Source organism: Amia ocellicauda, chromosome 7, assembly GCF_036373705.1.
Source record: "Amia ocellicauda isolate fAmiCal2 chromosome 7, fAmiCal2.hap1, whole genome shotgun sequence".
Taxonomy (NCBI): Eukaryota; Metazoa; Chordata; class Actinopteri; order Amiiformes; family Amiidae; genus Amia; species Amia ocellicauda.
This window is the reverse complement of record NC_089856.1, coordinates 31,429,490-31,454,470: the sequence shown is the minus strand read 5'-3', so window position 1 is coordinate 31,454,470 and position 24,981 is coordinate 31,429,490. Positions and strand designations below refer to the sequence as shown.

Genomic DNA, 24,981 nt, shown 5'->3' with positions numbered 1-24,981 from the left:
CCCATCGCTGCTTCTCACAGCCCTGCCTCTGGTTTCTCTTCAATTTCAGACACTGATTGGCTTGCGGCGTCTCTCACTCTGCAGCCCATTCCAGAAGCCACGCCCCCAGAACAGGCTCCTCCCCGCTCACAGGTCCTCATATTTTAGATTTCATTCAGTGAGGAGCTGAGCTGCGAGATTCCTTCCAGCGACTTTTCGTGTTTGCACTTTGTGAACATTTTTGATTTAATCCTGCCCTAAGTTTACTTGGGACTCTAACCTCAACCATTGCCAGGATGAAAATGTAATCCTAATTTTAACACTTAACATAATTTAAAGGTTTTTGTTTGCTAAATTATTCAAAATAATACCCCCTAAACAAGCTTAGGAAGACCATTCCTGCCTTCATCTGTGTCCTTTTGTTTTGTTTCTTAACATTTTCAAATTTCTTTGACGGTTTTATTTCTTGAACATCTACATTTTAATTTCATACAGGGATAATAATTAAATAGCCTAACACCAACTTAATATTCAGCCTTTTTTACTGCGGTATATTTGAACTCTTATATTTGATTGAGGAAAAGGCACAGTTACATCTCATTTGCCCATTTAACTGAAATGTAAAAGTCCTTTTTCATACTATTTTCAAAATTGCCCTCTGTTGAAAATGGCTGAGGTATCTACATATTACTTACAATTAGTTTACTAATCTCAACTTCTTTGTGTTTCTAAATTGGGATAAAGAGTAACTGAATAATAATGCAAGTCATCAGCATTCAACTCTGAAACACTGGGATTATGGAAGTGTGTGTGGAGTTTAGTGCAATATTGCATGATCCCTGAAAAATGTTCCACATTTCACTGGCAATGATGTGATAAAACATCCTGGTAGGTAAATGCAATCGAAATTACAGAAGGTGCAAATTATTTTCCCGACATGCAAGGTGTGTCATTAGAAGTATCTTTCTGTATCACAACTTTTAATCAATCTCCAGTGATGGTTTATTAACAAGGCTCATTAACAGAAGACACTGATAAAGGACTGGAATCGTAAAGTACTATACATTCTGTTTGTGTTCAAAAATCTTTAGAGAACTTGAACATGATTATCACAGAATTACACTTACTTCAGAAATAATATTAACAATATAGCTGCAAGTAGCAATTATCAGTGGCCTAGAAAGCATGGCACAGTAGTCACACAAAGCAAAACAATTTGTGTAAACTAGGTAGTTTCAAAAGTATATTGCATCTCATGATACACAACAGAGCAGTAAGTGCAAATGGAATGCAGAAACAAGGTCTTAGGAGTTTTGGGAAACCTGATGGCAGCAACCATGTTGGCACCACCACACACATGGGATGGGTTTGAAGCCAGAGCCACAATGACTATCACCACCCGGTTTCCCCATATAGCGCAAAGCTGAAATGTAATTATACAAAGACACCCATATTTTATATCATAGCATCTTGAAATTAACAGATATGAAGAAAAAAAAAAAATATATATATATATATATACACTCACCTAAAGGATTATTAGGAACACCATACTAATACTGTGTTTGACCCCCTTTCGCCTTCAGAACTGCCTTAATTCTACGTGGCATTGATTCAACAAGGTGCTGAAAGCATTCTTTAGAAATGTTGGCCCATATTGATAGGATAGCATCTTGCAGTTGATGGAGATTTGTGGGATGCACATCCAGGGCACGAAGCTCCCGTTCCACCACATCCCAAAGATGCTCTATTGGGTTGAGATCTGGTGACTGTGGGGGCCAGTTTAGTAGAGTGAACTCATTGTCATGTTCAAGAAACCAATTTGAAATGATTCGACCTTTGTGACATGGTGCTATGTTATCCTGCTGGAAGTAGCCATCAGAGGATGGGTACATGGTGGTCATAAAGGGATGGACATGGTCAGAAACAATGCTCAGGTAGGCCGTGGCATTTAAACGATGCCCAATTGGCACTAAGGGGCCTAAAGTGTGCCAAGAAAACATCCCCCACACCATTACACCACCACCACCAGCCTGCACAGTGGTAACAAGGCATGATGGATCCATGTTCTCATTCTGTTTACGCCAAATTCTGACTCTACCATCTGAATGTCTCAACAGAAATCGAGACTCATCAGACCAGGCAAAATTTTTCCAGTCTTCAACTGTCCAATTTTGGTGAGCTTGTGCAAATTGTAGCCTCTTTTTCCTATTCGTAGTGGAGATGAGTGGTACCCGGTGGGGTCTTCTGCTGTTGTAGCCCATCCGCCTCAAGGTTGTACGTGTTGTGGCTTCACAGATGCTTTGCTGCATACCTCGGTTGTAACGAGTGGTTATTTCAGTCAAAGTTGCTCTTCTATCAGCTTGAATCAGTCGGCCCATTCTCCTCTGACCTCTAGCATCAACAAGGCATTTTCGCCCACAGGACTGCCGCATACTGGATGTTTTTCCCTTTTCACACCATTCTTTGTGAACCCTAGAAATGGTTGTGCGTGAAAATCCCAGTAACTGAGCAGATTGTGAAATACTCAGACCAGCCCGTCTGGCACCAACAACCATGCCACGCTCAAAATTGCTTAAATCACCTTTCTTTCCCATTCAGACATTCAGTTTGGAGTTCAGGAGATTGTCTTGACCAGGACCACACCCCTAAATGCATTGAAGCAACTGCCATGTGATTGTTTGGTTAGATAATTGCATTAATGAGAAATTGAACAGGTGTTCCTAATAATCCTTTAGGTGAGTGTATATATAACAATGGTTTCAGAGAAGGCATTCGAGAGATATTTTTTGAAAAAACTCAACATGGCTGCTAAACATGTTAACAATCATCTTCTCTTGAAAAAATCTAAAAGTAGGTCATAAGGCAACAATATTCACAAAATATGTTTTTTCAAGTGGTTTTGGAGAAGAAGTTTATTGTAAAGAAGTTGCTGGATGATTTGAGTGATGCAAACATGGTTGCCAAACCATATGAAAATCGAATTCTATGCCATAAGGTAAGCATTTACACAAGTGCCAGATGCATAACACATGGTTTTGGAGAAGATGATTTTTGATTTTTTTTAAAAATGTGCATTTAATTCAATATGGTGGCCATATCATAGATACCTTTGTAGGTACACTTAAAACTAGATTATAGTAAAGAGTATAGCTGCAATCTGTCTATTGCAAATTAGAAACTCTATAACTGATAATGGCTCTTGCTTGGTTTACCAGGGGCTAGCTCGTCTAATCTAATAGAAAACTGACAATAATGGGGTTTGTAATTTGTGGTTGGTTGGGGTTGAAGCTTTTATTGAATCCGATTCTAAGCTAATGATAAATTCAGTCTGGTTAAAAATAAGTATATATAATAATGCACTGAAAACCTTTTTTCTCCCTAATGATATTCTCTAGAAAACTAATTCTTATCAAGTCATAATCAAAGTTTCAATATTCAAAGAGAAATATATACATCTTTATACTGCTAATCAGACCTCAACATCACAACTTTGAAAACTGATGAAATGTTTGAATTATAGAGAACTAATTTTGCCTTTAAACTTCACTTGTGCTTTCCCCACTAACTGTCATCTGCAGTGATGCATTTTAGACACTTTAAAGCACACCGTTAGGTCTTCTGTGACAGCACAGAACATTTTTTTCACATGAATAAGAAAGATAACTTGCTTTTTATATTTTGTTATCATTCCTGAATTTAGTTGTTGTTTAGATGAAAGAGCAACAGAGGTTGGTTAAAGAACTATACTCCAAAAAAATCCCTAAACTAAGAAAGAAATACATTTTTTTTTCGTGTTTGTCTTTGTTTTAGTTTTTTTAATAAAAACTGTGGCCCATGTCACTCTTTCAGTCTGTATCGGAGACCTACACCATGTGGTCTTTAACAAGCTTCCAGGTGGTGAGTGGGAGCCTCTCAAAATAGGGTAACTAATTGACTACATTATGTTTCCGATTACAAAATGATGTGCAACAGCAGTAACTTTGTTTTTTTTTCTCTCCCCAGGATACTGTTCATACTAGCAGTATAAGCTAATGTCAAGATTGACCCAACAGCAAAAGACACACACAAAAAAATATATATTACTGCCCTAGACCTATTGTTAACATTAGTGATCTCAGTTCAAATCAGACTTTTGTGGTTTCAATCAGTAGTGTTGGAAAATAAGGTTAATGAGAATCTACACACTGTCAGACCCAGGTAGGTGTGCAAGTCTGTGGACATTAGTCCCCCGGAGGAAGCGGTGTCCCATATGCAAAGGAGTACATTCATGCATACTTACAAACATACATAGACACTTCTTTCAGTTAGAAAACCACAACAACCCAAGGAAAGTTTATTAAAATCAAGAAGCTGTATAGTGATGGCCCTTGATTTTGCAAGGGTTTGTTTTGTACAGACAGAGTTTATACAGTTTATTGGATGAATGCTAAGGTTTTTTTTTATTCTTGTTTTTGTAACACATGATTCTTGTTAATTTACTTTCAGAAACTCTCAACATTTTGCCCACAAGACAAAACCTCTAAAAAAAATCTGCTGGCTCCAAATGCTTTAAATTGAACAGGGAATATGGGATTCTCTTCTATAATTCTGCTCTTACAGTTTGGCAATCCACAAACACAGTGGTTCCTAGGCCTAGAACATTTTGTATGCAACTTGAACCTCATTAATTGTGTGTTGATCTTCATTTGGTTTTATTTGGCCATATTGTGGAACGAAATGAGGCCTGTTTCTAATTCATCAGGGAAGTTATTGCAAGACATTATTGACATTATACTCCAGGTTCATTAGAAGCTTGAAAGAAATAAAACATGTTGAAAAAGTGTAATGTGCATTCAATATAAACATCTTATGCATAGCACTTGAATTGCTCTTTACTCTGTGTTCACTGAGGGGAATGAACATGAACACTACTCTGCTTTCTTTTCTTTTTTCCTTCTCAAAACCATGATGCATGATGTACATTCAGAACAAAAGCTTAAATCACTGACAAGCATATTGCCCAAGATTAAATTCCAATGAACCTTGAAACAAATACCATTTGACTACAACGCAACAACGTACTCAGTGTGAAAAATAACTAAATGTAGTCTAGTCACCAGATTGCAAAAGGCATGTTATATTTATAGAAAAGTGATACAGAAAAGACTATAAATATATTTCATTAAAATTGTCATTGTTTACACAAACTAAAATGCAAAAATATTTTAAGCAAATTTAAAATATATGTCAATATTAGCTACTTAAATCAATTACATTTTATATAAGAATAAAAGGACACCTGATCTGAAACATTGTGACCTTCCACTTAAACAGTGATTACCCAGTTATGAACACATAAGTGATACTAGTTATAAGAGGGTAGATCTATTAAACACATGTATTTATTGTATTAGAACAATCCACGTTATGTATGAGAAAAAGCCATTTAGGTACTGTACTTTGCTTACTTAGCTAATTGCTCCTAGAGCTCTCTGAAGCCATCTCTTGAAGAATCAGTTTCACTTACATGGCTGGACACTTTGATCCAGACATGTACAATCATTTTTGTTTAAGCATCTCATGATCAGTCTTACTACACAGAGCTTAATGTTCACCTGCAAAACTTGATTCCTTGTTTTCTTGTCGAGCTTGCAGTTGTGCTTTGGGCTAACTCTTAATACTGTTCTTGGTTTTGAATATTTGGACTGAGCAAACTGGAAACCACAGAAAATGCTTCAGCTCCACTTTAAAGGAGACTGTATTTATGTTTTAATTAACACATTCACTCTATTTCTAAGGGTTAAAGCCTGTGCTGAAGGTGAATTCTGTAGTCAATACTGCTGAAAATGGCCATTGTGAAATATGGATTATGTCCAAAGTGCTTTTTGTTAAATTAAGTGCTTTTTGAGATTTGAGGTGTATTGGGAACTCAAGATATTCACAGGAGAACAAAATCCCCAGTGAAATCTGTCTGTACTACTACATAGGCACAACATTAGCTGGTATGTTGAGTACCTACATTTACATTATAATGAAATTAATAAATTGCTGCAATGTAATCCAGTAATAAACTTTACACTCATTCAGAAAACAAAAATTCAACCTATTTATTAATATTCTTTCAAAGCATCTTTTTTATTTTTTAAAATGTTTCCATGTGCCACCCGAACCACGTTATTTTGCTTTCCATAAATGTGTTTTTGATTTGTACAATGGAGTATTTATCAACATGCTGTACTCAGGCAAACATGGCATGAAAGATTTTGAACCCCACTGCCTTAGGAAATACTGCATTCTTTGGAACAAACATATCCTCAGATTGCAGCCAAAGCCACTTCTTGGACCAGCTAAATGGTCTTCAAATATAATCGCAAATAAATCCTCCACTATATGCATTTTTGTACCATATGGCAAACAAATATGAGGCTTTCAGCTCCTATATCTGGTGGAGAAAAAAAAAAGGTAAGACAAGTGAAAAGGGCATAATCAATCATTACAGTTATCTAAAGCAAACTTTGACACAAATGGACTTGGGTTTTGGAATTTTTACAACTCCGTCAACTCAAACCATGTGTTTTGAAATGGCTCAGGTTTTTGTCAAGATGGTGTCAAAGCCCCTGTGGATATGAGTGAGAAGCAGGTTATATTTAGGAAATTATATTGTATTTAAGCTACCCTACATCTAGCATATTATAGACACATATTTATTGCACTGAAAAACAGTTACTCATTATTTCAGAGAATAGATCTTTCAATTAGCACAGAATTTTTTCCAGTGCTTTTCAACAAATTTAGAGCAAACTGAACTCACTGTACATATCAATGAGAGGAGATTTATGTTTACATATGAATGATATATAGTTGAGACTTTTAATTTCTTAAGTAATTGTATATGCAGTCTCTTGGATGAATCTGTTCTAAACAGAAATATGCACAACCATTACAGGGAGACAATGTATAATAGCAGATGATAAAGATGATCTGTTATTTAAATACTGCCATCGTGTTGTCCATGTATTATAGTAGAACATAAAACCAATCTGAGATGCCTCCTTCTAATAAAAAATAAATGAACAAAAAAAAACAACAACTGGGAAACACTTTTACTGCATTTATTTCCCGTTGAAAAGTCTTGACCTGATATAGTAATGGGATTTTCATGTAGAACTGAGAAGCAGATCCTCAAAAAGCATGGTTAGCAAAGAGAGCATCCACTCATGGAAAGCTATTGAAAATTGGACAGGACTGCTTTAACCTGAGCTGCCAGCAGGTGCTGCTGTTATGCAGATATTTTATAGAAACTTGGACTAACGAGAGGAGAAGTTAAGGACCAGAGCAGACGCAAAGAACACAGAAACAAGAATACCAGGTGTGTTACAGCAGCTTTATACTAAGAGAACTCAAACATTACATTGCTCAAGTCCCTTGCTCATACTGGAACTTTTTGTGTTACATTGGCAAGATTCGGACTACTGATGTGAAAACTTCAGCCATCTTGTTTGTTTCATAATTTGGTTTTAGTCTGTTTGCTTGCTTTGTTTTTAATAGTATGTTAACTACATTAAATAAATAATCTAAGAGACCGAAAATATGTACATTAGGTAAGATTTCAGTGCCCGCTGTAAAGGTTAAGTTTTACAAAGCTGTTTTTGATAATCATCTAACAAAATGTTTTTTTCTGTAACTTGATTCAATGCACTATGAAGTTACAAAGTTTGCAAAGTCATTAGGTTTTAGGAATACTCATTTATAGCGTAACTTTCTATAAGTAGTTTCTGTGCTGTACTTTAGTTATATAGTGGCAACAGATTCAGTTATTAAAGATAAGTAACTTTGGACAGCAATCAGTAATCAACAGCTTTTGTAGTGGAAAATGCGTTGATATAACACTGACTCAGTGGATACCAATCTCAAGAATGAGAAAAGATATATATATATATATATATAGTACATGTTTTCGCAACAATACTCGATTAGATAATAATACAAATCAATTCCAGGGCTGTTTAATTTTTATTACATTGTTAAAGGACATTCTCTTTCTCGGAATATATTTCAGTGTGTGGGCCTTTTAGTGACTTTGTTTGTCATGTGGCCATGAAACACAATGCCAGTTTTCCCATCTGTTAATGCTTACTTTCATAACAATACAGCCTCTCTATTCTTTTCTGAACCTTTATCAAGAGTTCACAAGTGCTTCCATTTTTCATTTTAGTTAAGGTGTAAATTAAAATGATCACATGCAGCCGGTAATAGAAACCTGTACCCTACATACACTTAAATGGATTCAATTTAATAGAAGAAAAAAACTAAAATGTCCTTGTCCTTGAATAAAATTACATTATAAAGATAACATTGTTCATGCAATGTCTTTGTAAGAGTCACCCCATATAAGAAGCACTGTTTACTGATCAATGCCATAGCAAAGACAAAATAAATACAAACTGAAATATGTTTATATGTTAACTTAACCACAAGATGGGAATGTTATTTTAATTGAAACTCAGGCAAACGGGCTCACCTGCTAGATGACACTGGTGTCAGAATTGACTAGGTCTAGTCACACAAGAAATGGGGAATCCAAACACCAACAAGGTGAGAGGCCAATAACACCCAGATAGATATATTTAGATTTCTCTATAGAAAAATTTGTGTAGTACAGGCTGAGAGGTCCTGTTAGACTTAAAGTAGACAACCCCCGTTTCTCCATCTCTTGGCTAACTAAAATACTGCAGAATTAGAGGATAACTTCAACAGTAAGAACATGTACACACCATAAGGATACTTACCTTATCAATACAGTTATAATAGAACAGCAGTGTGCATCCTACAGATGCTGTCAAAGGCTTAATTATTTACACATGAGCTTGAATCTGCTGTGGGTATGGTAACATTTTTAAGGTGCGAGTAATAAAAAGGTAATTTAAACCTGGAATTATTCAGTGACTTATGTGTAAGTAAAACACTATGAAAAATAGGGTACTGTATTTATTAACTTCTGTCCTCGAAAGCCAGTGGGCCTTCTGGTTTTCTTCACACAAAAGATCTAAAATACTTCATTGAGGAAAATATTGTTTCAAGGGCATTACAAATTGGCAGAAATCTGTCCCTTCAAGGACTGGAGTCACCACAGAACACAGGGTGCAGACACTTAGGCTTTGTTCCCGAGACAGCATGATCACCAAGGGCCCTCCAAAATAGAAATAACTTGCATCGTGATTACCCTGCTTGGAGTGCGTTAAAAATCACAAGCACAAGTATTGCCACTGCATTTATAGAAATCAAAAACAGCAACAAGAGTAGCCGTCACAACTTATGCCTCTTTTGTGTAGACTGAGATAATTTCTGCAAACCTTAAATTAAATTGCACTTTAAAGTACAAACCCCCTCGGCGTAACCACGGTTACTGGGGTGTAGAGTACAGACTGTACCTTCGAGCCTTCTTTCCTCCACGTAATTGAATCTGTACTTATGTTACATTAAAATGCAATGCTGTTTCCCCCTCCCAAGCTAAAAAAGAAGTCATTTGTCTCACAAAGTTACAAAGGCCACATCAGTGTTGTTTTTTTCCTCATTTCCTACTGTTGCTTTAGCTAGCAAACAGAAGCAGTTTGCATTCAAATGCGTCCCACTTAAACTACTACTAACACAGACCTGCCAGCAATTATAACAGCGCCTTTTGGACATTTTTATAACTTAACCCATCTGTTTCTCAGACAGACGTAAGACAAACTTAATTATTTCCTGGACTTAAGGACATGCAGTAACATCTCTATATTGCAGCAACTATTTCCACAAACATACATATCTAAAAGAAAACATACACATATTGTAAATGTGTACCTCTATTGCTATTATGGCTATTCTCCAATTAACATATTGCATGCAGCATTTCATTTAATAAGGTAATCACTGCAGACCTGTGTTTCGAAAATGTTTTTAATTATGTCAAAACGCCTTATACAGTGAGGGAAAAAAGTATTTGATCCCCTGTTGATTTTGTACGTTTGCCCACTGACAAAGAAATGATCAGTGTATAATTTTAATGGTAGGTGTATTTTAACAGTGAGAGACAAAATAACAAAAAAAATCCAGAAAAATGCATTTCAAAAAAGTTATACATTGATTTGCATGTTAATGAGGAAAATAAGTATTTGACCCCTTCGATTTAGTACTTGGTGGCAAAACCCTTGTTGGCAATCACAGAGGTCAGACGTTTCTTGTAGTTGGCCACCAGGTTTGCACACATCTCAGGAGGGATTTTGTCCCACTCCTCTTTGCAGATCCTCTCCAAGTCATTAAGGTTTCGAGGCTGACGTTTGGCAACTCGAACCTTCAGCTCCCTCCACAGATTTTCTATGGGATTAAGGTCTGGAGACTGGCTAGGCCACTCCAGGACCTTAATGAGCTTCTGCTTGAGCTACTCCTTTGTTGCCTTGGCTGTGTGTTTTGGGTCATTGTCATGCTGGAATACCCATCCACGACCCATTTTCAATGCCCTGGCTGAGGGAAGGAGGTTCTCACCCAAGATTTGACGATACATGGCCCCGTCCATTGTCCCTTTGATTCGGTGCAGTTGTCCTGTCCCCTTAGCAGAAAAACACCCCCAGAGCATAATGTTTCCACCTCCATGTTTGACGGTGGGGATGGTGTTCTTGGGGTCATTCCTCCTCCTCCAAACACGGCGAGTTGAGTTGATGCCAAAGAGCTCGATTTTGGTCTCATCTGACCACAACACTTTCACCCAGTTCTCCTCTGAATCATTCAGATGTTCATTGACAAACTTCAGACAGGCCTGTACATGTGCTTTCTTGAGCAGGGGGCCTTGCGGGCGCTGCAGGATTTCAGTCCTTCACGGCGGAGCCCCAGACCGAGGGAGGCTGACAGTTATTTTGTGTTTCTTCCATTTGTGAATAATCGCACCAACTGTTGTCACCTTCTCACCAAGCTGCTTGGCGATGGTCTTGTAGCCCATTCCAGCTTTGTGTAGGTCTACAGTCTTGTCCCTGATATCCTTGGACAGCTCTTTGGTCTTGGCCAAAATCTCAGCTCGTTACCTGTATAAAAGACACCTGGGAGCCAGAAATCTTGCTGATTGATAGGGTATCAAATACTTATTTCCCTCACTGTACAGTTTTTTGATTAAGGATCTTGTCATAAGGTTGATTCCTGTGTGGGTCTATATTTTAACTACATCCGTTCTCTTCTTATCATTATTATTTTTTTTTACCAATGACTGTTGCCATTTAATCCCTATTTTTTTGAAGCTTAATACATTTATTAATAGAGCGCATGCGGATTTTGTAAAATAAAGATTTCTGTGGAATAAATACAACTTCAGTCCAACAGAAATTACAAAAAAAAGGAGGGTAAGAGCCAACCAGAATTAAATATATATATAAAAAAATCTTTTAAAGAAACTCTGAAAAATAAATAAAGACATGGATGTCAGGCAGCAAGCTTTTTGTAGCTGATTATTCCTCTATTGTTGCTCATTTCCTTTAAAGCACTGCCAAGACTTAATGGAGGTTTGAGAGATTCTTGGATTTATTTCCTCCTTTATTATTTATTTATTGAATTAACCAGGAGTTCACATACCTCAAAACTGTATTTATATCAGAGGTCTGTTACATTCAGAAAATGGAGTACAAAACAGTCAAACAATACCTTAAAGTGGTTTAATGAATGCAGGTGGAGTATACAATACAAGTGTCAGGGACTGGTTAGAGAAGAATTAAGGACTGGGAGCTGGGAACATATTTTCAAAGGCTACCTCCATCACCAATATAACATCCAATTCCAAATCTATAAACTAGTTAAATGTAACTAGAAGATTTAAAAAAAGAAAGAAAAACAAATATATTATTTGCCTTCTTGGTCAATCATTGTTTTCATAAAACTATAGCTCATAATGTTATATAAACCCATTGGAAGTCATTCCAAATACTTTTGATGGTTAATTTATTTGCCAGAAGTACTTGCCAAGATGGATTAATATCAATATATTTTTTTAATCCTTCCTATGTGACAAAACAGAATGCTTCTGGAGAAGACCGTGAAATTATGATGTTTTTGAAATGGATCCAGTCACCAAGGTATGCTCACTCAGATGTGGATTACTTTAAGAAAAAAAAAAGAAGTAATAAATCTGTAACAGATACACCTGCTTGTTTAGATATTTCCATTATGAAAGGTTTACTGTTGTCTGCAACAATCAGATCATCAACAAAGGAGAATGACAAGATGAATTAATACAAATAAAAATGCCTATAATCCAGTAGGTTTCTGTATTGTTTGTTTTCTAAAACAGCAGTAAATCACCAAAGTCATCATACAATAGTTGAAAAGGCCCCATACTTGTATACTAAACCTTAGTTAATGATGAGCTCTTTCTTCAAGTACAGTAATTAAAAAAAATGAGGATATAAAATTTGGAACTGCTTTGCAATTACAAGAAAGCAAGCTTCTAATAGCCATAGCTGGTAGAGGCCATGTCCTACATATATTTGCCATTCTTGCCTGCATATGTTTACTGCTTATTTATGATGAAAGGCAATTTTAAAATTTATTCTTATTTTATGCATATAATCATATGTAATATAAATAATGAGATTCACAGAGAAAATGTACAATATCAAGTTGTGAGACCAACAATAAGCTATAATTTTCCTGATAAACCACCTGATGATTCATTTCTAAAATGTTCTCTTCCCCTTCATAAGATCATAACCAGTAATAAACTGAATTTTACACATCGATGCACATGAGAGAATAAAGCATACAACAGGTAAATACATCTGTGGCACAATGAAGAAAGAAGAGAGCCTCAAAGTTGGTATCCCTGTCTCCTCTACAGGTGGTCTCTGTTTTTGCGAACTGGACCAAAGAGGCAGGAGGAAACTCTGGACTAGATTTGTAATTCAACATTTCAGCATTTCAGGGCAACCATTACTCTGAAACAGGGAATCCACAAAGGAGGGCATGGCCTCCTCAAACAACATTATCAGCGTGAACTGTGGAGTTCAAAGAGCTTCCCCGGCTTGCGATGCAAAAAAAACAAGAGGTTTATTGTCAGCTGCTGAGAGAATACCCTGTTACTTTACAACAGGTTGCAGAAAAGACATATTGGGTCAAAAATTGAACTGATTGTTACTTCAGAGAGAAAAAACAGATCACAATATTACACTGCTTTCCATTTGACAGCAGCAACTGACCTTCCGGGGGTTTTAAACGCTATTAGGGGCTGAGCAATTTAAAATAATCCCCTGTCAAATGTCACTCAAGCTTGGCAATAATAGGAATCATCATCCAGCTTAGCCTTTCTCCAATTTAGGGTGTCATGAGACTTACAGAAACTGTTAAATTAACCATCAGCCATGAAATCCTTAATTTTCGTGAAAAGATCAAAAGCATGTGGATTTGGGTAATTAAGTCACGCTAAGCCTGGCTAATGTTAAATGGCATGTCCACATGCTTCAAACCGGGACAGGAACCAATGACACAGAAGACTGAACTGGATACCCAATGACATTGTGCATAGTGCACACTAACGACTTCTGACAAATGTCAATTACTTAGTCTTAATGGAATTGATCTTCTTTTCGGATTATTTTGCATTGTGTATATTTATGCTGCACTGTTAAAATATTCAGCTTGAATAAGTTCTACAGTCTTTTAGGCAAGATCCTAAGATCCTAAGATGTGCATAAAAAATATAATTAAATCATTTTTCAGAGGAGCTTTGACCTGTCTAAGTCCACCCACCATCTTATGATAGAAAGGGTGGTCCAAGCTTCTCCAGTGCAGCCTAGGACTGTACAGCTGCTCTACAGGTCACTTAGATGAGAGTTGGACCAGCACCAGTGGTCATGTGCCCTGGATGTGATTATTGGGATGTAGAGGCTTTTTCAAAGTGCCCCTGAGTGATACGACGATTCCGGACAATATGCATTACATTGGATCAAAACAGCTCTGGTATGCATAAAGCAATTTCTAATTTCTACTAGTTTTTATTCTGTGTTTCTGTCCTCTTTTGATAGTATGAGGAGAACAAACACAAAAAGACAGATTATAGCTTAGCATGTTGGTCAAACATAGAAAAGTATGGAGTATAATGACAGAAATAAAGTGATTTCATATGTGCTATACCACATAAATCCAATGACAATTCACTGTGATAATCGTTTATGAGTGTTTCTAAGGAAAACTCCAGTATTTTTTACATTTAATTAAAAAAAGAAGTAATAGAATATGCAGATTTCCTTAAGCAGAACACTGCCAGAGCTGAATATCTCACAGAAAATGTGTTGAGACAAAAACAATATCTGCAGCATTATCAAACTGTTCAGGAAAGCTGCAACAATATCAGCCAGAAAATGAAGGGGGGGGGACAACTGCCAAGTTGGCAGAGGCGCACTATAGAGAGACAAAAATAGATTTTTAAAAGCTCCAGAAGAAAGCAATGCTAATAAACCTGAAGTTTAACCATACGATTGTTTACACAATTATTCAATCATACAGATGTTTCAAAAGCTTCTCTTTGTATTGTGCTAACTATGGCAAATCAGATTTTTTCCTCCTTAAATATTTTTGGAAGCGTCTGACTGCATACACTGTGCAAGGGATAGCTGAGGAATATGGTTAAGGTGTCAACACAAGCAGTAAGAGCATAATTTATACACACCCACACTCACACACACATATATATATATATATATGGGTTCAAGAGGCACGTTACTAGAAAGAAGCCCTTCATTAGTCAACAACAGGAGTTTGCCAAAATAATTCTCCTGAGGTCAGAAGTTTTATTTCAAGCCAAGTGTTTTGGTCTACTGAATCCAAATGTAGTTTAGCTTGGTTCACATGGGAGAATAACAGCAAGCAGCAGCCAGCAGAACAAAGTGTCTGACAGTGTCTGCTTACTGCCATGAAACACCTAGGAGACAAAATGCTACACATATACGGCAGATTCAAGTGCTGGACAACTTAGACCAAATGAACACAGAAAATGTAAAAGTGAATTTGAAGCTAGTAACAAAGCGCAACAAAGTTTATCTTCCAATAACTTCCAGAACCTTAAGATTCATCCATCTAAATACCTGCCTTATAACTTAAAATTATTCGAACTCAACTAATGTAAAATCTGTATATTATATATATTAAAAAAAGACAGGTGTTTTACTTTACTTTAGTTGCATGAATAAGCACTTACAAAGTGTTTTTTTTCTTTGTCTCACTCACTTTCAACATAAAAGCTTACAAACAAAGTAAGAAATGTAGTAATAGGGTAATTGTTTCAGTGTGTGAACATTGGTTTTAATGGTGCTAAATTGGTTTCTTTCTGAAAAGAAGTTGAAAAAAACAACTAATTAGTCTTCATATCATGTCTCAAACTGTGGTAGTTAATGAGGCTGAGTGTTCTACTGCTGTAAAAAAAAAAAAAAAAAGTTAAGGGCCATATGAACCAATTATAGAAATGATTTGCTGTAATGTGTCTTCTTTGAGCAATGAAACTTGTTTCATTGAAACACACGTTACAGTCTTCAGTTCTCTCAGAAGGGATTAAATCAAATGAACCAGGCATCATAGTCTCTTAATTTAAACCCCACTAAGATTTGGGTGATGAATGAGATTAAGAAAATACATCCTTCTGCTGTTTCACAACTGTGGAATTATCTGCTGGTGGTGCGGATTGCATTAACTGGAATGTCCACCGGAGAACAGGTATTTGTATTGTACAGGCTGAGGATATTTAGCTGAAGCATCATTGATAACACTATTTGATCCCTTGCTGATTTTGTACATTTGCACACTGACAAAGAAATGATCAGTGTATAATTTTAATGGTAGGTGTATTTTAACAGTGAGAGACAGAATAACAACAAAAAAATCCAGAAAAACGCATTTCAAAAAAGTTATACATTGATTTGCATGTTAATGAGGGAAATAAGTATTTGATCCCCTATCAATCAGCAAGATTTCTGGCTCCCAGGTGTCTTTTATACAGGTAACGAGCTGAGATTAGGGACACTCTCTTAAAGGGAGTGCTCCTAATCTCAGCTCGTTACCTGTATAAAAGACACCTGTCCACAGAAGCAATCAATCAATCAGATTCCAAACTCTCCACCATGGCCAAGACCAAAGAGCTGTCCAAGGATGTCAGGGACAAGATTGTAGACCTACACAAGGCTGGAATGGGCTACAAGACCATCGCCAAGCAGCTTGGTGAGAAGGTGACAACAGTTGGTGCGATTATTCGCAAATTGAAGAAACACAAAATAACTATCAGTCTCCCTCGGTCTGGGGCTCCATGCAAGATCTCACCTCGTGGAGTTTCAATGATCATGAGAACGGTGAGGAATCAGCCCAGAACTACACGGGAGGATCTTGTTAATGATCTCAAGGCAGCTGGGACCATAGTCAGCAAGAAAACAATTGGTAACACACTACGCCGTGAAGGACTGAAATCCTGCAGTGCCCGCAAGGTCCCCCTGCTCAAGAAAGCACATGTACAGGCCTGTCTGAAGTTTGCCAATGAACATCTGAATGATTCAGAGGAGAACTGGGTGAAAGTGTTGTGGTCAGATGAGACCAAAATCAAGCTCTCAACTCGCCGTGTTTGGAGGAGGAGGAATGACCCCAAGAACACCATCCCCACCGTCAAACATGGAGGTGGAAACATTATGCTCTGGGGGACAGGACAACTGCACCTCATCAAAGGGACGATGGACGGGGCCATGTACCGTCAAATCTTGGGTAAGAACCTCCTTCCCTCAGCCAGGGCATTGAAAATGGGTCGTGGATGGGTATTCCAGCATGACAATGACCCAAAACACACAGCCAAGGCAACAAAGGAGTGGCTCAAGAAGAAGCACATTAAGGTCCTGGAGTGGCCTAGCCAGTCTCCAGACCTTAATCCCATAGAAAATCTGTGGAGGGAGCTGAAGGTTCGAGTTGCCAAACATCAGCCTCGAAAACTTAATGACTTGGAGAGGATCTGCAAAGAGGAGTGGGACAAAATCCCTCCTGAGATGTGTGCAAACCTGGTGGCCAACTACAAGAAACGTCTGACCTCTGTGATTGCCAGCAAGGGTTTTGCCACCAAGTACTAAGTCGAAGGGGTCAAATACTTATTTCCCTCATTAACATGCAAATCAATTTATAACTTTTTTGAAATGCGTTTTTCTGGATTTTTTTGTGGTTATTCTGTCTCTCACTGTTAAAATACACCTACCATTAAAATTATAGACTGATCATTTCTTTGTCAGTGGGCAAACATACAAAATCAGCAGGGGATCAAATACTTTTTCCCTCAATGTATGTAACACAATGTTTGTTCCTGGAAAGTTCTAGAAAGTTCTAGTTACTCCAAGTTTAATCAGCACAGAATCTATCTGGAATGTTCTGAAAAATAGGTAAATTTCAAAATATCACTGTCCTGACACAAAAGCAAAGTTTGTGGGGAATAATAGCCATTTTCTATACTTTTGAGGCATAAGCAATTAGGAAATAACACTTTCTACCCAGGAACCAAAAAAAGTTACATGGGGTAATAACACGTCCTTTAGTGGAGCTATGCCTGAACACCTCCTCAGCCTACAGCGAACACATAGTAGTGTGGTCAATTTTTTTCCAATGCTGAAAATACTACATATATTGTTAAGACTGCACAATTGCATTTGCTTATGAAGAAATTAAGCCTTTTCAGTTTCTATACGTTTTATAAAATGACCATTTAAAACAAATCTATATTCTAAAGACAATGAGAACAAATACACATTAAAACACACAAGAGGGCTACTTTATGACATTAAATTTCTTAAAAACAAATTCAACTAATCTTATCCTGGCCTTCAATTAGTAAAATCTTGTTTGCGTTTCAAGTATTTGTTTCCACGCTTTTATTAGCAAAATATATAAACACTGGTCTAAATGAACAAACATCCGTGACTTGCATTACCTCCAAAGGGCCCTGATTCGCAGATCAGAGGGTAGTACAAAAGGTTGATATATACAAATATTTATTCTGGAAATGCAGCATGCTGGGACTAAACGGCTGTCCCAGGCAAACTGTCGATTTTTTGTTCTCTGCCATATTAATTAGGTTGCTTGTATAAAAAGACACTTAATTTAGTGTGGTATTTAATTTGAGATTAGTGAAACACAGTCCTCAGTGAGCTATTCCCAAAGGCAGCAAAGTACTGTTTGTATTTGTGCAAGCATAAAATCCTTGAATGTAAGTAGATACTCAGGGGCCTTGTACTTTCCAGTGACTGCAAAAGACTGAAATGCATCAGAAAACAAATAAAACTGACCCACTGCAGGGAGCACTCAATGGATAAGGGCTTATAGGGCCGTTTATTTCTCTTTAAAACTAAATGTAATTAATATGATTAATTTAAGGTCATGAATCATGTGGTGTAATGCACACATTTCTTGTTATGTTTCTTGTGTGTAAATTAAATTAGCTAATTGTTGTATTACATATTAGACAAGAAGCTTCTACTTGTTAAAGCACAGCATATGTTTTAAAACAGACTTCAATATTTTTGCAGTTGAGCAATCATTTAGTACACACAGCCTTCTATGAAAACATCCCAAGAATTACAGTACACACCTGCCACTTTACATTTGATCAAAATAAAAAAAGATATGTATATCAAAGGTACTGAAAATGTAGAATATGGCATGTATCATCTCAAAGAATAGAGAGGAAATACAAATTCTTGGAAATAATAAAAACAATATATTTTAAGAAACCCTTGAGGTAAGAAGTGTTCCCTTTCTGCAATTCTGTACGTCAGAAGTAGTGACCTAAAATGTCCTTAAGGCAAAGATGCAGAACAAAAAATGGACTAAGTGTTCTGACTTCTGTCTTTTTTCCAAGCAAATATGAAATAATTTAATTTTTTTTTTCTCTTAAGTTTCCAAAAATAATTTCTAATTTCCCTCACGATGTAACCTAAATAATATACTTAATGTAACCTTTATTACAGGGAACACATAACACTCAGGCTTTTAAGTTTAACCTCAAATCATCAAAAATCATTACATCTTATTGTGCACAGTGTGAAAAATAATGCTGCTTCTATTTCAGGAATCACTTTTTTTTCCTTAAGGGAAGTTTTCTGTTCCCCAGGTATAAAAAAGCACTTTGTGAATAAATGGGTAACTGCATTGCTTTATATTTTATTCCTGGATCTCATTTTTGGCAAAAGAGTATTGAACAAGCCAACATTTATGTCACCTAAGGGTAACAAAGCTGAGAGAAAAGTTTATAAGGGGAAGCAGCCTTAATCAAACTGACAGCTAGAATGAATATCCTATTTGTGAACTCTTTCTTTTAATAATACACCACATGGATCCCACATGTATGAATAACACAATCTGGCTTCAATGGTGATGGTTTCTAAAGTAAATGTCTTTAACCCATCGACACCAAAATATTACAAGTAGATCATAATCGTTAACCACACAATATTAACATGGAAGATGAAAAAGAGTTTATACACTCACCTAAAGGATTATTAGGAACACCATAATAATACTGTGTTTGACCCCCTTTCGTCTTCAGAACTGCCTTAATTCTACGTGGCATTGATTCAACAAGGTGCTGAAAGCATTCTTTAGAAATGTTGGCCCATATTGATAGGATAGCATCTTGCAGTTGATGGAGATTTGTGGGATGCACATCCAGGGCACGAAGCTCCCGTTCCACCACATCCCAAAGATGCTCTATTGGGTTGAGATCTGGTGACTGTGGGGGCCAGTTTAGTACAGTGAACTCATTGTCATCTTCAAGAAACCAATTTGAAATGATTCGACCTTTGTGACATGGTGCTATGTTATCCTGCTGGAAGTAGCCATCAGAGGATGGGTACATGGTGGTCATAAAGGGATGGACATGGTCAGAAACAATGCTCAGGTAGGCCGTGGCATTTAAACGATGCCCAATTGGCACTAAGGGGCCTAAAGTGTGCCAAGAAAACATCCCCCACACCATTACACCACCACCACCAGCCTGCACAGTGGTAACAAGGCATGATGGATCCATGTTCTCATTCTGTTTACGCCAAATTCTGACTCTACCATCTGAATGTCTCAACACAAATCGAGACTCATCAGACCAGGCAACATTTTTCCAGTCTTCAACTGTCCAATTTTGGTGAGCTTGAGCAAATTGTAGCCTCTTTTTCCTATTTGTAGTGGAGATGAGTGGTACCCGGTGGGGTCTTCTGCTGTTGTAGCCCATCCGCCTCAAGGTTGTATGTGTTGTGGCTTCACAAATGCTTTGCTGCATACCTCGGTTGTAACGAGTGGTTATTTCAGTCAAAGTTGCTCTTCTATCAGCTTGAATCAGTCGGCCCATTATCCTCTGACCTCTAGCATCAACAAGGCATTTTCACCCACAGGACTGCCGCATACTGGATGTTTTTCCCTTTTCACACCATTCTTTGTAAACCCTAGAAATGGTTGTGCGTGAAAATCCCAGTAACTGAGCAGATTGTGAAATACTCAGACCGGCCCGTCTGGCACCAACAACCATGCCACGCTCAAAATTGCTTAAATCACCTTTCTTTCCCATTCAGACATTCAGTTTGGAGTTCAGGAGATTGTCTTGACCAGGACCACACCCCTAAATGCATTGAAGCAACTGCCATGTGATTGGTTGGTTAGATAATTGCATTAATGAGAAATTGAACAGGTGTTCCTAATAATCCTTTAGGTGAGTGTAACTACTGCAATACTAAAAACATCAGATCAGATCAGATCAGATCAATAAATAAAAACCTCCCAGATTTCCTGATGTTTGCCTGATCTGACCTTTCAAATAAGCTGAAATATACAAAACACTGTTTGTTATGTCAAATGACAAATATATATATATATAAAGAAAATATATATATTTTTCTGTTATTGATTTAATGTGATGTAATTTCTCAGAGGCATTAAAAAATTAGATAAATTGAAGTAATGTTGATTTCATATGGTTTTCAATAATTTTATATCAAATGTAGACATTTGTGAAATACTCAGACCGGCCCGTCTGGCACCAACAACCATGCCACGCTCAAAATTGCTTAAATCTCTTAAATTTCTTTCCCATTCAGACATTCAGTTTGGAGTTCAGGAGATTGTCTTGACCAGGACCACACCCCTAAATGCATTGAAGCAACTGCCATGTGATTGGTTGGTTAGATAATTGCATTAATGAGAAATTGAACAGGTGTTCCTAATAATCCTTTAGGGGGGTGTTATAGTTCTGCAATGTTCAGAGTGCACAAATTATTTTCAATCAAGTTCATAAATCTGCTGAGAAATGTACAATTGAGCTGACAATATCAAAAAACTTAACAAATTACACAATACAGGTGAATATTTCTATATTTAGAGGTGAAAGGCATGGGTAAGGACTATTATATACACAAGGTCTGTTTTTCTGATACCATTTATGTCAATCTGAAAAAAAAAAAATCTTGTTAAATTGTTAAGATGGAAATACTATAATGTGGCCTTACAGCCCTTGATGAATAGAGTGGTGCATATGTGTTACAGACAGAAATCGGTTATTTGAATGCTAGATCAGCTTGCGAGGAGGGACAGAGGCCTACCTTCTGTGGAAGTCCTGGAGCATACTGAGCCATGGGAGCCGGAGCCATGGCTTGGGGGGGGTCGGTGATGTAGGTCTTCTTGGGAGCAGGAGGCTGGTACCCAGGGCCGGTGGCTGCATGGGAGTAACTCGGTTCAGGTCTCCAGGTGTTCTGCACTCCATAGGCTGGAGCTTGGACCGCTGCTCCGGGGTAGTAGGGGTCGGAGTACCCTCTCGGGGGCGGGGGGGCATAGCCATAGCTCTGCTCCGGCTGGCGGCCCGGCTGTGCTGGCCCGTAAGCAAAATCAGAAGCCCGGGGCTGGGCAGGCGCGTACTGGACCGGACACGGGGAGCGCGCGGGCTGCTGGGGAAACTGCTGCTGGTTGAAGGCAGGAGATTGCGGCTGCGGCCCTGGAGGCATGTAATGGGGGCTTGCCTGGGCCGTCTTGACCTGGACATTGTAGGTGGGCCGGCTGGGAGTGGAGGCGGTTGTATAGGAGGCCGGGACCGGTTGCGGCTGAGGCATAGATTGAGGCTGCGGCTTGGGTGATGGAACAGTGGCAACCGGGCTCTGGGGGACAGCAGGGGCCTGAGGCTTCATTGTGGACTTCTTAGTGGCCGTTAAAGGAGGCTGGGTTGGGATGACCATGCGCTTATGGCCAGTTACAGGTGTAGATGAACTGGATGAGGTTACTGGGGCGCCCCCATAGTTCTGGAGGAAGTAAAAATAAAGGAAGGAAGCAGCATTAAAAAATGTATAATGATTTATCATCTTTATATAGACTACTGATACAGAATAACCTGGTGAAAGATATATTATGGTTGTTATTTCCAATATGTCTACAACTGAATATTGATGGAATACATTGTTACATTTGTAAACCTTTTCATTTTTCCTTTGAAATTTTTGGAAAGAAAATAATTCTGAACTTAAACACACAAGCTTGTAAAACACACAGCCGGTAGGCAGTAAGAGCCTTTAAAATATTTCAGTACCTCTTGCTCAGTTTCCCGACTGGTGACGCACGTGTCAATAAGAAAGTGATTTGTGTTCCCATGATAAAAGATAACCCATACAGAAAGTAGAATAAAAGAAAGGGCTAGTGTCCTGATTCAGTTCCTGCATGCTTCACAGCACAAATCAATTTCTATGGACACTGAGCCTTGGTTACTATGGTTTGAGTATTAGTGCAGATGACGGAGTTAAAATTAAAAGGGTGCTTCTCTGATAAACAAATAAAACCATTGTCCTGAATACAGTGCAGGACACGTGTCTCAGAGACGCATATGATCATAAACTTTCTGTTTTTAAATAAGATTACCTTTGCTTTGAGCTGTGGAAAACATAAGATTGTTAATAAAAAGAAAACAATAACAATGTTGCAACCTATTTCCCAAAGAGGACTTTAAAAAAAATTATAAAAGAGACAAGCTTTTATACAGATGTTTCTTCTACAGACAATATCTCACAAGACTCTAATTTCTGTGTCGATCTGAGGAGTGTGCTGAGCCAGTGCCTTTCCAGTCAGCTTTGCTACAAGATAAATGAAATGATGAAACTGTATTATCCAGATTAGGTTCCAAGATTACTATTGTAAAGTACCAGCCATTTTTTTAAAATGTCAGAAACTGTTATAAGCTAATCAGTTGGATAAAAAGAAGCTATCTCCACAGATTTCATTAACCTAGGCTGTTCTTTTCAGGTTACTGCCTTGAGCCAAAAATTCAATTATTGGTTTTATTACAGGATAAGTACAAAGACTTACTCCTGTACTGCCATGAATGTTTTTCAATTAGAGAATATATTTCCCAAAGATTCGGTAATAACACTGGTTTTTCTCTTAGAATATTTGATGTTGCTCTTTAGCAAGTCTTACATATGCAATATACATGAATGGTCACCCAGTGCTGTGATTATTCTGTTTCTGAAGAGCATTATAAACTTAATGGAAGAGCCTTCAATCTCTCTAAACACACTGAGCAGCTTCAAGACCACGCTGTGTGTACAGGCAAGGGAATCTGAGCTGTACTAATGAATAGCACATCACTGTTAATTGTGTGTGTCTAGCTAAAACACTATTAGAATATATTTGAACAACAATGCTGATAAGTTGTGACATTTCCTAAATGGAGAACTCAGTGGTAAAGTGAGTTGTTTTCATAAATCAGTAACATGTGTGATGTTTATTAGCAACACAACAGGCCATAGAGTACTATCTTACTGGCTTGATTGGGGTTTCAGTGAATGCCTGAGGTATACTTTTCCACTCCTAGAACAGAAAAGACCCTGGATGACAATACACTGCATGGATATCTCAAAGGTGCTGAGTATTTTAGGGCAAGCAATAGGGTATTGTGATGCTGCTAACAGAGCAACCTGAATAAATGATGTGGTTTTGATTTCCTGTTCTCGCACTGGTAGAGAGAATGCTGTGGATTGATGTTCTAAAATCTGACAACGAAGAAAGGCTTGTTTTCAATAAAACCCCTCTCCTCCTCAACCAAATTTGTCAAGAACCACTACAGTAGGTTAAGGCACTAATTTAATTTAAATAATGCATTATGATTTTCAAATGTTGTAGATAATAAATGTATTAATAAAGGAATCGGAAACCTACCACAAATTAAATAGTGTACTGAAAATGCAAATACGCCCCAAAAAATAATTACATTGTCATGGTTCATTTTCCACCAATTAGATTAACAAAAAAAACATTATTTGTACTTGGAGCTGCAAGTCGGATAAGATCTGAACCACTTTTTTGAGGGGCAAATACTATGTTCACACAAACTATATTTACATGCACTGAAAGCATGTGATTGTCCTCTAATCAAAATGTAGTTTTGATCATAAGTCAGATGATTTGGGCTATGTGAATAGAGTACCAGTAATTATCCTCATCATTCACAGGAAATAAAACTTTCTTGGATCTCACACACTTCAGTGGTGCCAGATTGATCTTTTTTATCCTTCTCTTTACCCTGTTGTGCTAAAAACATTTGTTTGAAAACCTACTTGATTATTACACTTTAAGTCTTACACTTAAAGATTTGTGAAGACTCTTTTGAAAACTGAATAAGAGACAATTTTCACTGCAATATCACACAGCTGAAAACTCTGAGCATTAACATTGTATTTTTGTCACTGCTACACCACAGTACATGAGACCAAAGTGTGTTGCCTCTTGTAATTTAATTGGGTGTTGTGTATCTTAGAGGAAGTAGCAGCTAGATCACTGAGTGCATACTACTGGACAAAAATATATATACACATGTTTTCACTGCATCAATGTTACATGCATTTGTGACCTAGGGGCAGGGTGAACACTGCAATTTTTTAGGTTATTTAAATTGTGATCACATAAAAACGTATAGGGAAAAGACTGACCAACATTAATGCAGTTGTATACTTACACCAAATAGTGCAATAA

The 24,981-nt window shown here is 37.5% G+C and overlaps 1 protein-coding gene across 5 annotated transcripts in view; it reads right to left on the bottom strand.

The window, feature by feature from the left end:
- lpp (LIM domain containing preferred translocation partner in lipoma) overlaps window positions 1-24,981 on the bottom strand; it is a 184,082-nt gene that overhangs the window by 38,951 nt on the left and 120,150 nt on the right. For all 5 annotated transcript variants that reach the window (XM_066709184.1, XM_066709182.1, XM_066709183.1 and 2 more), the window contains one exon: window positions 21,573-22,262. In XM_066709184.1, coding sequence (XP_066565281.1) covers window positions 21,573-22,262 — 690 coding nt within the window. The remainder of the gene's footprint in view (window positions 1-21,572; window positions 22,263-24,981) is intronic.